At 50.9% G+C, this 14,743-nt stretch overlaps 1 protein-coding gene across 1 annotated transcript; it reads right to left on the minus strand.

Annotated features, from left to right (window-relative positions):
• Nucleotides 1-1,409: 1,409 nt before the first annotated feature.
• LOC144929225 (signal-regulatory protein beta-1-like) lies at nt 1,410-9,427 on the minus strand. The gene is made up of 4 exons (XM_078848282.1): nt 9,261-9,427; nt 3,920-4,261; nt 3,169-3,274; nt 1,410-2,405 (listed from the first exon to the last, which is right to left on the minus strand). The coding sequence occupies exons 1-4, from the start codon at nt 9,331-9,333 to the stop codon at nt 2,261-2,263; spliced, it is 666 nt and encodes a 221-aa protein (XP_078704408.1). The 5' UTR covers nt 9,334-9,427; the 3' UTR covers nt 1,410-2,260.
• Nucleotides 9,428-14,743: the final 5,316 nt, after the last annotated feature.

Consider the following 14,743-nt stretch of genomic DNA (forward strand, 5'->3'; position numbering starts at 1 on the left):
GGGTTCTCCAGTACGGAGGGGAGCTGTGGTACAGATTACACAGCCCCCCATCCCCAACCCTTTCCATACACAGAGCTCCAAACCTTTGGCAGATGCTCTCTGTGGCCAGGGGGACTGTGCTGCAGACAGCTGACATGGTCCTCCAGGCAAGCAAAGAGAGACCCATGAGCAGAGGGGACTCTTCTGTGCATGGACCAAGTGGGTTTCATTCCTCCAACCCCATATTTTCTACCCACAGTTGTTCCATCCTGGCACCTCTTGTGGATGGAGACCAGTCTGCTGCAAATTGAGCCAAACCCTGAGTCCATGAGGTACTGGGCTGGGCACCTGGTTCTGGGCAGAGATTGGTCCCTGATCCTAGCTCTGGGTCTCTCAGGTGCAGGCCCCATGGCTGATCCCCTTCTGAGGCAGTGGGACCCCACAGTCTGACTGCCTCAGACCCCAGACCCAGTGCTTCAGCCCTCCCAAGCTCCCAGTGCTTAAACACTCTCCCCTCAAGTCCATGTGACTGTGGGAGCTCTGGTGTCTAGCTAAACCCTTCAGCAGGGCAGGAACACACCTAACACAGGCTTAGCAAAGGAGATTCTCACCCACAGCTGCGTGGGGGTCATTTGGGTGTGTGTTTGTTTTGAGCACAAGGAATGAGGAGGGCTGGCCGCCCATAACTCCCACGGGACTTGTCAAAGCAGCAGTCTTGCTAAGGCCCAACATTCAAAACAACCTGAGTCAGACCCCAAAAATCAGGAGACAGCCCCCCTCAAATTATGAGATTAAAAAAAAAGATGAATGGTTTTTGAGCTGTCTTCTGGTTTTTGACCCCACCCCACCCCACCCCATGTGTGTGTGTCGCGTTGTGTTGCCAGTTTATAGTGGGGGATACAATTTTGGCCACTGCATCCCGACAACAATTAATTCCATGCCCCAGCCCCCACATCAGCTCTGCACCCCCAGCCCTACCTCAGTTAATATCGTGCCCTCCAACCCTGACCTCTGCCCCAGCCCATCAACTCCGCCCACCCAGCCACGCAACCCATTCTGCAGCGCCCGGTGCCCCCAGCTCCGCACCAGTTAGTTGAGTGGCCCACAGCACAGCAGGGGTGCTTTATAAGCAGTACAGACAGCAACACACTGATCAGCCATTGCATTAGCTCGTCACTCAGGGGGCGTTAAGGTCGCTGCTGCAGAGAAGGACTGCCAGCTCCCAGGGGCTTTCAGGACTGTGGGCATCAAACCCAGATCTCAAAACACTAGGAAATGCTCAGCCCAAGTCCCCACAACCTACGCCCACAGAAAATGCTTGATTTGGTCCTTGACTGACTACATGGGACAAGTTTGAGAGTAGCAGCCGTGTTAGTCTGTATCTGCAAAAAGGACAGGAGGACTTGTGGCACCTTAGAGACTAACCCATTTATTTGAGCATGAGCTTTCGTGATAAATTTGTTAGTCTCTAAGGTGCCACAAGTCCTCCTGTCCTTTTTACATGGGACAATTAGCTCTGACTCCGTGGTAGGTCAGCCCGAGGACTCTGCATGTCCGGGTAAGTGCAGCCCCCTTCGATGGGGTCTATTTGCAAAGGGAAGTGATTACCGAATTACCTGCTGCCCTCTCACAAAGGCAGGAGGCTCCAGCCAGTCTGAAAATAGCAGGAAAGGCGTAATAAAGCTCTATGGATTGTGAGCTCCCTGCTCGCATCAGCCCAGGGGGCCAGGGAGTCGTGCGCAGTGAGTTCGTTCTTCGGAGGTTGCCCAGAGCCGAGAGGCGGGTGATTAATGGGGTGGGGGGGGGAGCTTCCATTTATCACACTGTGTTGTGATCCCCACAGTCAGGCCCAATGGCCTCTTCCCGGAGAACGATATCATTTAAAACCCCGCTCTCCAGGCTGCTCCCGTGATTGGTCAGGGCAGACCCAGCGGTAAGAGCACGTGACTAGCTCTTTCCAATCAGGTCACCGGGTCACATCTGCAAAACATCCAGCTCCTGCCAGCCCAGGAAGCAAGAGTCTGGGCCTCAGGGTCAAACCCGCAGGACTCAGGGGCGCTGCTGCGGGGCCACACTATGTGTTAAACAGAAGTAAATTGCATTTCACCCCATCTTAAAGGAATAAAATCAATAATTAAATTTCTCAGATTTGAGCTTGCTCCCTGAAGTGAAGGTCAGTGCAGACAGCGCAGAGAGACAGGCGGAGTGGCCAGAAGCCAAGTCAGGAATTCCATGTCAGCTGCTCCATCAGGAGGTGGATGAGCTTGGTGGGTACATCCCATCAGGCCTGGACTCCCTCTGTCCGACCAGCAGGGCTCACTGCAGGTGCATCCGTGGACCCATTTCCTGGCCTGCGGGGATGGAGGCGCAGACAGAGACGTTGGCAGGTGGCGACGGTGCAAGAAAACCAGGAAACAGCCCTGGGGCTGCAAAAGGAAAGAATCCAACTGAAGAAGGAGAGTCAGTCAATGACCCTTCCCTGAGCATTAGCCCAGCCCAGCCAGGAGCCCCCCAGGGCAAAGTGTCACGAGCGCCTCACATCCCTGTGCTGGAGAACGTCCAGACGGTAAATCATCGTTAGTCTGGCAGCGGAGGTGTTAATTCTCCAAGGCCCATTGCTCCAGGGGACCCTGCCAACCCCACCGCAGCCCAGGGCTGGCTGCGTAGCAGGGGAAGAGTGCAGTGGGCCCAGTCCCCCAGCCCCTGCCACTGATACCCCCTGGCTGCTGGGACAAACACAGGGTGGAGGGCCCTGCTGCCACTTCTGCATCTCCGGAGGATGAGGGGAGGACAGCCCTTCTGCTGGCCCTCAGAGGAAGAGGCCCCTGCTGCCACTCCTGAGCAGAGGAGGGGCCCTGCCACTGCTCCCAGGAAGAGGGTGGGGGGCCCTGTCATTGCTGGGGGGAGAAGGGGAGCCCCCATCTGCCCAGACACCCTCCAGCCTAGCCCAGATCACAGCTCTTGTATGCCCATGTGGCTAAAGCCTGGACTGCATAATCCAGCCCTGCCTGAGCCAGTTACTCTCGTCTTCCCAGGAATCACCTTCTCCCAGCAAGTCGTGACCCCAGAGACATCCAGAGCATAACGCTCCCTTCCCCAGGGGGCTTTGTCCCTGGGCTGCCGCATTAATGCCGCTCATGCTAGTTCCTGTGCTCTGCCCAGCGCAAATTACAGAAAAGCGACAGGTACCCTTTGCTCATCATGGAGAGGAAGGAGACAAGGAGGAAGGCGGCAATCAGTGCCTTCTTCAGGAAGAGCCCGATCCAGAGAGTGGGGCTGGCTAACGGCCCCCTACCTGTGGTAGAAAAGTATCAGATCAGCAAATGGACAGGAGCCCCCTGGGAGTGTCTGTGAAGTGTGTGAGCGTGACCTGCCCAGAGTGTGACCCACCCGGCATCTCCACCGAGGCACAGCACAGACAGAACTGCTGGTTCTTAGCCATCCCGCACATGCTGCCATGCCCCTGCACCAGGCTCAGATCAAGCTGAACCTTGACCTAGCCCAGCAGGGGATGCTGAGACCCTCACGGATCCATGTTTTGCTGGAGAGATTTGCAGAGAGAAATTAACAGTTCATTCCCGTACCTCTCCCCCGTGGGGAAACATGAGAAGGGAGGAAAAATAGCAAAAAGGGTCCCCACCCTGCTCTGCATGGCTTCTCTCTCACACACACGTACACAAGCATTTGCTGCTCAGCTAGGTGTGGGGGAGGCAGGAAGGGGGAATCTCCAGAGCAAATCCAGAGTTAGAGCAGAAATTCCCCCGGTCCTTCCTGTACTGCGGCCCCCTCTGAAGAGGCATAAATCTTCCCCTGGCCCTACTTTAACACCGGTTCAGTGAACTCCCTGGTGAGTGTCTGGGCTGAGCTGGGTTTGTTCCCCTCCCTGGTACCAGCCCCTCGTGGGGAGGGACGTGTGGCTGGGATGGGAACTCACACTCACCGCTCACAGACACGGCCGTGCCCGCGCCGGATCTGAACTCCTCAGCGGTTCCCAACACCTTCTTAAACTTCACACAGCGATAGGTCCCGGCGTCCGCGGGGCGGGTGTCACTGATGCGGATGGTGAAGTCTGTGTCAGAGCCACTCACAGCCCGCGTCACCCAGGGGAATGATCCCGCCTGTGCATAAACGAGCTGCCAGTCCCCGCCCGAGCCCTTGAACCACTTCACGGGTCCTGCTGGAGCGAGGCCGGTCACAGAGCAGGTCAGAGTGAGAGTCTCTCCCGCGGACACCCGCACGGGCTCCTGGGGCTGCAGCAGCTGGAACTTCCGGGCCCCGGCACCTAACACAGACAACAGGCCAGGCGGAGAGAGGAGAGACAGACATTTTATCTGGACAGTCTGAACTGAGTATCAGGGATCAATGCTACTCTGCTGGATTCCTGAGTCTGAGCCCTGTTGTTTGAGAGACTTGTTCTCACGTCCACCTGGAGCTGGGAGCCCCACACAGGTGAGAGAATTACTGAGGGAGATGGAGAGGATGCTACAGCTCATGTTCAGGGGAGACGTCTGTGATGTTACCTCCCCACCGCCCCAGGATGCCACTTGGAACTGGGGTACCACTGAGCCCACCTGACCCACCAGCCTAGGTGTTAGAAAAATGTGAAGTAAATGGGGTACCGACTAAACAATACTACAACAGCAAAATGAAAAACAGCCATCAATTGTAACGTGTGTAAATAGTAGTAAACCCACCCCATAGTGTGCCAGACAACCCGGACCCAGCCTGCCTGAGCCCATTATAACAGGAAGCCTAAATCACTAGCGGCATATAGAGATAGCCCGACTGGTGTGAAGGGCTTCAGAATATGCTTGCTTGTTTAGCCCCAGTAAACCCATAGCATTGCCTGCGGCCTGGACTCTGGGCTGTTATTTTCCGGCGAACTGTGTCTGGGGACTAAGAGGGAGGAGAGAGATGGACCCCTGCCAACTCTGGGCTCTCTTTAATTGTATTGCTGTGACAAGCTGCAGACCCACTCCCAGTCTCACGCTTTCACCAGCACACATACAGGTGGGAAACACCCAGCTGTTGTAACCTGCAAACAGGCTTTCTGCCTGGCCCCTGCATGGGCATGCTTCAGCTAAGGCCTGATGTTGGCATTCTGTCATCTGAGAGACAGTGGGAATTGCAGCCTAGGGTGTAGATGGTTTGCAATGTCTCATGGGACTGAATAGTCCAATCCGAGATTTGCATGATCTTTGACAGTCGTTGCAAATATCTGTGTCTTGGTTGGAAGCTGCTTGCTTCCTACTGGCTCTTTTCTCTTCAAGCTTTGGGGGGCCAGCTCCTGTCATGGACTTTGATACCCTGATGGAGACGATGGCTCCACTTGCTACGATCACTTACCAAGACTTCCCATTGGTCAGGATCAATTCCAAATTCTTTCATATCTCGCTTGCATGTCTCTGTCAAGGTTCCTTCCCCACTCTGAACTCTAGGGTACAGATGTGAGGACTTGCATGAAAGACCCCCTAAGCTTATTCTTACTAGCTTAGGTTAAAAACTTCCTCAGGGTACAAACTTTGCCTTGACCTTGAACCCTATGCTGCCACCACCAAGCGTGTTAAACAAAGAACAGGGAAAGAGCCCACTTAGAGATGTCTTCCCCCCAAAATATCCCCCCAAGCCCTATACCCCCTTTCCTGGGGAAGGCTTGATAAAAATCCTCACCAATTTGCATAGGTGAACACAGACCCAAACCCTTGGATCTTAAGAACAATGAAAAAGCAATCAAGTTCTTAAAAGAAGAATTTTAATTAAAGAAAAAGTAAAAGAATCACCTCTGTAAAATCAGGATGGTAAATACCTTACAGGGTAATCAGATTCAAAACATAGAGAATCCCTCTAGGCAAAACCTTAAGTTACAAAAAGACACAAAAACAGGAATATACATTCCATTCAGCACAGCTATTTCACCAGCCATTAGACAAAAGGATATCTAATGCATTTCTAGATAGATTACTTACTAATTTAAGGAGTTCTGAAGAGCATTCCTGATCTGTTCCCAGCAAAAGCATCACACAGACAGACAGACCCTTTGTTTTCCCCCCCTCCAGCTTTGAAAGTATCTTGTCTCCTCATTGGTCATTTTGGTCAAGTGCCAGCAAGGTTATCTTAGCTTCTTAACCCTTTACAGGTGAAAGGGTTTTGCCTCTGGTCAGGAGGGATTTTATAGTTCTATATACAGAAAGGTGGTTACCCTTCCCTTTATATTTATGACGGTCTTTTTATAGTGAAGCTTGGGATGACCTGTTGTTCTTATTCCCTCTGATAGATCCCCATATAGCATGTCCTTGGGTATGCGTCCGTCTTCCCACCTACTCAGATGGCCCAGCCAGTGCAGTCATCTTTGCTTGAGCAGAGCTGTCACACTTGGTAAATTTGCCCTTTGAAGAACCTCTACGTTGCTGACGTTATCTTGCCATTTGGTGCTGAGTATGCAGCGTAAATAATGTAGGTGGAAAGCTAAGGAGCTACCCAGATACTCAGGTGCACACCCACTTCTAGAGGATAAATCCAAAATTGTATTGTCTTGCGCTGCACAAAAAATTATACAGTGTAAGCTCATGAAATTTGCCCCCTCCCTCAATGTGGAGGAACATATGCACAGCTTTTTACCCCCCAGTTATGAATTCCACAAACTGGTTTTAGAGAAAACAAAAAAAAGTTTATTAACTACAAATGATAGATTTTAAGTGATTATAAGGGATAGCAAACAGATCAGAGCAGATTACCAAGCAAATAAAACACTCAAGCTAATCTTAAGATACTAAAGAAACTGGTTACAAGAAGCAATTTCTCACCCTAAATGTTGTTTTAGACAGATTGCAGAGATTCTTGAAGGCCATCTGTCCTTGCCCACAGCTTAAAACTTCAGATATTTCATTCACAGACTAGTCCACCTACTAGCCTGGGCTCAGCTCTTCTCCCCTCTCCCCCTCAGGCTTTGTTTCTTAGCTGTTTGCAGCAGTCATCTTGGGCAGGGAACTAGTGAAGAACAAACCATGATTATGACACTCCCCTGCCTTAAATAGGTTTTACATATGGCAGGAATCCTTTGTCTTCCAATGTGATTCCCACCCCCGGTCAGTGGAAAAATACTCATATTATCATGGAGTCAGTATCAGGTGACTTGATCACATGACCCTGCAGCCATAACTCAGAGTTAGTTTGCTGCATCCCCAGGAAGACTTCTCTGTGAGTGATAAACATCTTCTGAGACCTATTGTTCTCTCTAATGGCTCTTCCTCACAGCCAGCCATCTAGACTGATTGCATTCTGTCTGGTGGGCGTTCCCGAGGTGTAAACACTCATAGTCAATATTCCTAACTTCAGATACAGAAATGATACATGTAAACAAATAGGATAATCATATTCAGTAAATCAGAACCTTTCCCATGATACCTCACATGACCCATCTCACCGAAAATACATCTTAGATCTGTTATAATCATATCATAAGCATATCTCTATGAAGAATATGGGGCATAGTGTCACAATGTCTCCTAGAAGAGCAGGGTTTGCAGGGCTGAGATGAAGCCAACCCTCCCAGACTCACTCACACAGAGTCAGGCTCTTCATTGGGGATTTGAAATTAAAATAAAGACATCCCTAGCTCACTGTGGAAATACAGGGAGGGATCTTCCTGTGACGAGGGCCTTCCTGGTGTGTCTCCTACACATCTAATCAATGGCGAGACAGCAGGATTGCCAGCCCCCAAATATTAAAAAAAAATCACAAGTCAGGTCCCCAAAATCACAAGATTGGCTTAAAGATCAGGAGATTAAAATAGATATTGGGTTTTTTAATTTCTTTTCTGGGTTATCAGCCTGTAGGGCACATTCACCTCACATTCTCCAGCTTCTCTCCACAAGGAGGGTGAGAAACTTAGGTTAAAAATAAAATAAAATATTTTTTTAAAAAAATTAAAAATTAAAAACAATAAAAAAATACAAAATAAAAATATAAAAAATAAAATAAAAGCAAAGCTGGGAGGAGTTTGCTGATTCCAGCAGCTGGAACGCTAAGAAACACACCCAATATTTCGAGACTCGCGATAAAATCATAATAGTTGGCAACACTGAGACTTTGTGCCCTTTACCGTTCTAGCCCGACAGGTCAGATTCCCCAGTTACCCATTAGTGTTCTTTAAGGAGTTAGCAAAGGGTGGCAAAGGGAATTCCTAACCTTTCTGACCATCCCCCCATCAGAAGAGGAATGCTTGGCAGCTCCAGGTTAAGGGATGAAGTGTTTCCCTGGGTTAGGGCACTAGCTGGAAGCAAAGAGCAAATGGCCACAGCTTAGCGTGGAAAGAAGGTAAATGCTGGGCACCCAGGGCTCAGGGCTAGGACAGGGGCTGTGCCAGCTGGTTTTCGAAGGGCAGCTGAATAGCCACATGGCATCCTTGCCATTGGTCAGATTAATCAAGGCTATGGAGGAATGTGGTGAGCTGAATGAAGGCACTGTGCCCAACACCAGCTGATCAAACTCAGCGCTGATCACTACTTACTCATTGTGTGTCTGCACTGGGGGAGCACGCTGGAGTCCCAGCCACAGACCAGGACCCCATTGCACGAGGTGCTGCATGAACACGGAGCAAAATGATGGTCATTGCGCCGAAGAGCGGACAGGCTAAGGGTCTGTCTACACTGGAGCTGGAGGGTTGGATTTCCAGCCTCAGGAGACATGCCTCCACTAGCTCTGATTGAGCGAGTGCACTAAAAATAGCAGTGTGGCCATGGCTGCAGTGGCAGCAGGACAGGCAAGCTGCCCCAGGACGTACCTAGGGTTCCTACGGCAACACAGCGTTAGTCATCTCAAACCGTAAACCGGAGGAACCGTTTAAAAACTCCATGCTGGTGGGTTCCGAGCTAATTTGAAGGGCTAAGAGGAAAACAAACTGTCTGCAGCACTGTGGCTAGCCAAAGGAAGACATTGCTCTCTGTGCAGCAGCAGTCAGGAAAGAGAGAGGAACTCAGACTCCGTTAAGAAGGGATCAGACAATAACTCAGGGAATGCTGTGATACCACTGTGGAAAAGGAGAAACAGAAAAGATCCATAGAAGGACAACAAACGTTAGGCGAGATGGTTAGTGCCCGTTGCTGGGTATCTTCTACATTTGTGGTTTTCAACCTTTTTTCATTTGCGGACCCCCCGCCCCCCGGGCAAAAAAATTTTGGCTGGAGGTGCAGACCTGCAGATCCTTTGGAAGCCTTAGACATAGTCTGTGAACCTACAGGGGTCCAGAGACCACAGGCGGAAACCTGCTGTTCTACACTCACCAGGGATTTCCAGGAGAAGAATCAGCAGCAGGTATGGAAGAGACAATCCAGACACTTGGGTTGATGTAGCCATTGTGCTGGCAGAGGGAAAACCTTTCAGCCTCGCTGCCTTTGCCAGCTCTGGTTCTCCGTTGTCCGTAGAGCTACCGAGAAGCTTTGGCTCCAGCTCAGACCATCTCCTACCGCAGAAGGAAGTAGATTGCGTTAGTGATGGCTCCAGCCACAAGATTTGTTCAGACTTAACTATTAACATACTTTGCTTCTCACGGCAAAGCGGCTGCTGTCCCATGTTCTTTCATGAAGCTTCACTTTCTCCAGTCCTTTGCCCTTCTCGATATAATGGTCCAATGGGGCCAAAACTGCAGAGGTCTCATGACATGAGCCCCTCTCCCAGATGAAAACCTGATCCATCAAATGGGCCTTTTCCAGTCTGGCTCAGACATGGAATTGAAACTGTAAGTTTGGATCCGGAGCTTCCAGCCTGAAACCCCCATTCCCAAGAAAAATAAAATAAAATAAAGCCTTTGGATTCAAAGTAGCCGTTTTGGCCCATCTCTAATTGTCAGCGTGCACGAACACACGAGACGTTATGTTTGAGATCCCACTTTATTTGTGCCCAACCAGCTCCGTCTTGAATGATGTTACCAGTAGGGCAGGCACTGAGAGGGTTAACTATCTGCGTTCTTTTTCCCTTGATTTCCTGTTGTGACTGCCCAGTTCCCTTTGTCTGAGCTCAGACCTAGAGCCCCACAGACCGCTCTTTGCACGCTAGGCCTGCATGGGGATTTGCCTGCCTACAGCCATCACTGGCATAGACAGGCCAAATTGCTCTGGGCACTGACGGAACTTCCCAGCATTGCCCATCTAATCCCGTAGCTAACCCTGCATGGGGACAGGCTCCGGGAGCCCCCTGCCGCAGGGAGAGGCTTCGGGAGCAGGGAGGCAGCGGGAAACTTCACTGCTGAAAATAGCAAAGTAGACAGGGAGGCAGGGGCGTTGACTTTTTACTGTGCTGGGGGGTGCTTGACCCCCATCTCCCGCTCTGCCCCAGACCCCACCCACACTCCATCCCTTCCCCAACGCCCCACCCCATCCCACCCTGCCTCTTCACGCCCTTGCCTGTTCCTGCCTCGCCCCAACTCTTTGTGCCCCATTCCGCCCCCTTCCTCAAGCGTACCCTGCCCTCGCTCCCCCCTCCCCGCCGCCCAGCACCTCCTGCACACCGTGGAACAGCTGATCCATGGCCGGCGGGAGGCGCTGGGGGGAGGGAGAGACACTGATCAGCAGAGCTACCAGCAGGCGGGAGGCGCTGGGGGGAGGGACTGGCGCTGATCTGGGGGGGTGCTGGTGAGTGCTCAACACCCCCCATTTTTTCCCTGTGGGTGCTCCAGCCCTGGAGCACCCATGGAATCGGCACTTATGCAGGGAGGTGCTGGTTGGGTGAGCAGAGAGCCCTGCAAGGTACATATCCAGACTTCGACTCCCTCAGGGAACGGATGGGTAGGATTCCCTGGGGGACTAACATGAAGGGGAAAGTAGTCCAGGAGAGCTGGCTGTATTTCAAGGAATCCCTGTTGAGGATACAGGGACAAACCATCCTGATGTGTCGAAAGAATAGTAAATATGGCAGGCGACCAGCTTGGCTTAACGGTGAAATCCTAGCGGATCTTAAGCATAAAAAAGAAGCTTACAAGAAGTGGAAGGTTGGACATATGACCAGGGAAGAGTATAAAAATATTGCTCGGGCATGTAGGAATGAAATTAGGAGGGCCAAATCGCACCTGGAGCTGCAGCTAGCGAGAGATGTCAAGAGTAACAAGAAGGGTTTCTTCAGGTATGTTGGCAACAAGAAGAAAGCCATAACAAGAAGGGTTTCTTCAGGTATGTTGGCAACAAGAAGAAAGCCAAGGAAAGTGTGGGCCCCTTAATGAATGAGGGAGGCAACCTAGTGACGGAGGATGTGGAAAAAGCTAATGTACTCAACGATTTTTTTGCCTCTGTCTTCACGAACAAGGTCAGCTCCCAGACTGCTGTGCTGGGCATCACAACATGGGGAGGAGGTGGCCAGCCCTCTGTGGAGAAAGAGGTGGTTAGGGACTATTTAGAAAAGCTGGACGTGCACAAGTCCATGGGGCCAGATGAGTTGCATCCGAGAGTGCTAAAGGAACTGGTGGCTGTGATTGCAGAGCCATTGGCCATTATCTTTGAAAACTCGTGGCGAACGGGGGAAGTCCCGGATGACTGGAAAAAGGCTAATGTAGTGCCAATCTTTAAAAAAGGGAAGAAGGAGGATCCTGGGAACTACAGGCCAGTCAGCCTCACTTCAGTCCCCGGAAAAATCATGGAGCAGGTCCTCAAAGAATCAATCCTGAAGCACTTACATGAGAGGAAAGTGATCAGGAACAGTCAGCATGGATTCACCAAGGGAAGGTCATGCCTGACTAATCTAATCGCCTTCTATGATGAGATTACTGGTTCTGTGGATGAAGGGAAAGCAGTGGATGTATTGTTTCTTGACTTTAGCAAAGCTTTTGACCCGGTCTCCCACAGTATTCTTGTCAGCAAGTTAAGGAAGTATGGGCTGGATGAATGCACCATAAGGTGGGTAGAAAGTTGGCTAGATTGTCGGGCTCAAAGGGTATTGATCAATGGCTCCATGTCTAGTTGGCAGCCGGTGTCAAGTGGAGTGCCCCAGGGGTCGGTCCTGGGGCCGGTTTTGTTCAATATCTTCATAAATGATCTGGAGGATGGTGTGGATTGCACTCTCAGCAAATTTGCGGATGATACTAAACTGGGAGGAGTGGTAGATACACTGGAGGGCAGGGATAGGATACAGAGGGACCTAGACAAATTGGAGGATTGGGCCAAAAGAAATCTGATGAGGTTCAATAAGGATAAGTGCAGAGTCCTGCACTTAGGACGGAAGAACCCAATGCACAGCTACAGACTAGGGACCGAATGGCTAGGCAGCAGTTCTGCGGAAAAGGACCTAGGGGTGACAGTGGACGAGAAGCTGGATATGAGCCAGCAGTGTGCCCTTGTTGCCAAGAAGGCCAATGGCATTTTGGGATGTATAAGTAGGGGCATTTCCAGCAGATCGAGGGACGTGATCGTCCCCCTCTATTCGACATTGGTGAGGCCTCATCTGGAGTACTGTGTCCAGTTTTGGGCCCCACACTACAAGAAGGATGTGGATAAATTGGAGAGAGTCCAGTGAAGGGCAACAAAAATGATTAGGGGTCTGGAACACATGACTTATGAGGAGAGGCTGAGGGAACTGGGGATGTTTAGTCTGCGGAAGAGAAGAATGAGGGGGGATTTGATAGCTGCTTTCAACTACCTGAGAGGTGGTTCCAGAGAGGATGGATCTAGACTATTCTCAGTGGTGGAAGAGGACAGGACAAGGAGTAATGGTCTCAAGTTGCAGTGGGGGAGGTTCAGGTTGGATATTAGGAAAAACTTTTTCACTAGGAGGGTGGTGAAACACTGGAATGCGTTACCTAGGGAGGTGGTGGAATCTCCTTCCTTAGATGTTTTTAAGGTCAGGCTTGACAAAGCCCTGGCTGGGATGATTTAATTGGGTATGGGTCCTGCTTTTGAGCAGGGGGTTGGACTAGATGACCTCCTGAGGTCCCTTCCAACCCTGATATTCTATGATTCTGTGATCCGGGTACATACCCACAGGGTGCAGGGATGACTTTACTGTACTTGCCTAACCAATGTCTCACCATCTACACAGCACTTCATACCCATCAAAGGGGGGCGTGCGGTGTGTGAGCTCCGCACACTGTCGAAAGGCGTGTGCCGTGTAGACCTACCATAGAACAGTGCGCAGTGAGAGCAACTCCCTCCCTAAGCAGCCGAGCAGCACCTCCCCACGCTGCATGCCCAGCTGGCCTGGTGTAAACGACTATCACAGAAGGGGGCCCTCTGCGCTCCCTGCTCCCCTGTGACACTGCTTAGGGATCAGAGCATACACTCACCCCGGCAGACTCTGCCCAAAGCAGAGAGGCAGGACATCACCATGAGGAATGCATCACATTCACCTGCTTGAGACCCCCCCCCGTTCTTGAGACCCCCCCTCACGGACTTTCCTCTTATCCCCCACTTCCCGCAGCCAGGCCCAATGGCCAGCAGCATACCCAAAGCTCCCTTAGGAAACCTCTCAAGGCTGCTCCAGGGCTGGGCCAGTTACAGAGGCTGTAGTAACAGCTCAGACAGTTTCTATTCCTGTCAGCTAAAGGGTCACATTTGCAAGGCTCCCTGCTCCTACCGCCCCAGGGGAGCAAGAGTCTGAGCTTTGGGATCAAACCCACATCGTCAGGGAACGTACCCTGGGCCATCGGGTCAAACAGCAACCTGGTATAATTCACATGAAATAATCTGCATTGCACGCTCCATACTTCATGTTTTCCGTTTGCTGGGCCCTGGGGCTGCAGCACCTGGAACTTCTGGCCGCTGGGACCTGTAATGGGGTAGGAGCCCGATCCCAAACCCACTGCCGTCAGTGAGTGTCTTTACTCTGATTTCAGTGGCCTCAAAAGCTAGGGCAGATGAAGCTTCCATCACAGACTGCATCAGGCCAATGGCACTGACTCCAGGAGGATGCAGTGGGTAATAAAATGGACACAGGAAATAAATCACTAGCTCAATGCAAATTACAGTGACCTCTGGTGACCAGGGACTTTCTTTGTGTGTCACCTACTTCCAATAAATGGAGGGGGACTTTGCTCCTTAGATAACATCCATGTAGCCAGGGCAACTCCCCAGCTCTGTTTAACCTGGCTGCTTTCCTTAGGAACATACCCAGTGCACAGAACATAATCAGGCTCTCAGATATTTCCTGATAAGTCCCCATGTAAGAGCATTTCAAGGCAACAACTGCAGAGTGAGGAGTAAAGGGCTGTCATGGATCAGGTGAAGAGACAGGAAAAGAAAATTAGGAATATATGTTCTGTGCTCTGCATGCTAAGAGAGAAGTAGCGGGAAAACAAGGGATCAGCACTAGGACGGAGCTGCTCAGTATAGTTTGGAGTGATCTGGAAGAGGGATTGGAGCAAGGGAGCAATGTGACATTTTTTAGGTTAATCAAGATTCAGGGGGTTGGCGGAGCGGGAGATTGAGGGAAATGCCACAAAAAGTAACTAGAACTTCTCAGGACAGTGATCTCAGCAACTTCGCGGGCAGCTCAGTGAAGGTGTCTGGTCGGTGCACACTGCTAAAAACCAGTGACTAGAGAATAAAGCTTTAGGAAGAAGCAACAAGACAATTATACATTGCAGTTGTATCACTCAGTAGTTTCTTTCCCCTTGAATTCTGCACTCCCATTAATTCCCATTAATTCCCATCTGGAATTGTGGACAGCAAGAGAGCAGACTAGCTGGTTTGTGCCAATGTGGGCGATTTATATGTTCTACACGCATCAGGAATTTCCAAGAGAAGCATCAGCACCAGGCACAAAATAAACAATCCAGACACTTGGG

Source organism: Lepidochelys kempii, chromosome 13 (assembly GCF_965140285.1).
Source record: "Lepidochelys kempii isolate rLepKem1 chromosome 13, rLepKem1.hap1, whole genome shotgun sequence".
NCBI classification, from domain to species: Eukaryota; Metazoa; Chordata; order Testudines; family Cheloniidae; genus Lepidochelys; species Lepidochelys kempii.

What these genes read in the sequence shown, in the direction of transcription:
- LOC144929225 (XM_078848282.1), bottom strand. Translation starts at nt 9,333, where the DNA reads ATGGCTACATCAACCCAAGTGTCTGGATTGTCTCTTCCATACCTGCTG. An exon ending in CACGGCCGTGTCTGTGAGCG is followed by an intron (nt 3,275 to 3,919) that starts GTGAGTGTGAGT and finishes TTTCTACCACAG; the next exon opens with GTAGGGGGCCGTTAGCCAGC. An exon ending in CTCTCCATGATGAGCAAAGG is followed by an intron (nt 2,406 to 3,168) that starts GTACCTGTCGCT and finishes TTCCTTTTGCAG; the next exon opens with CCCCAGGGCTGTTTCCTGGT.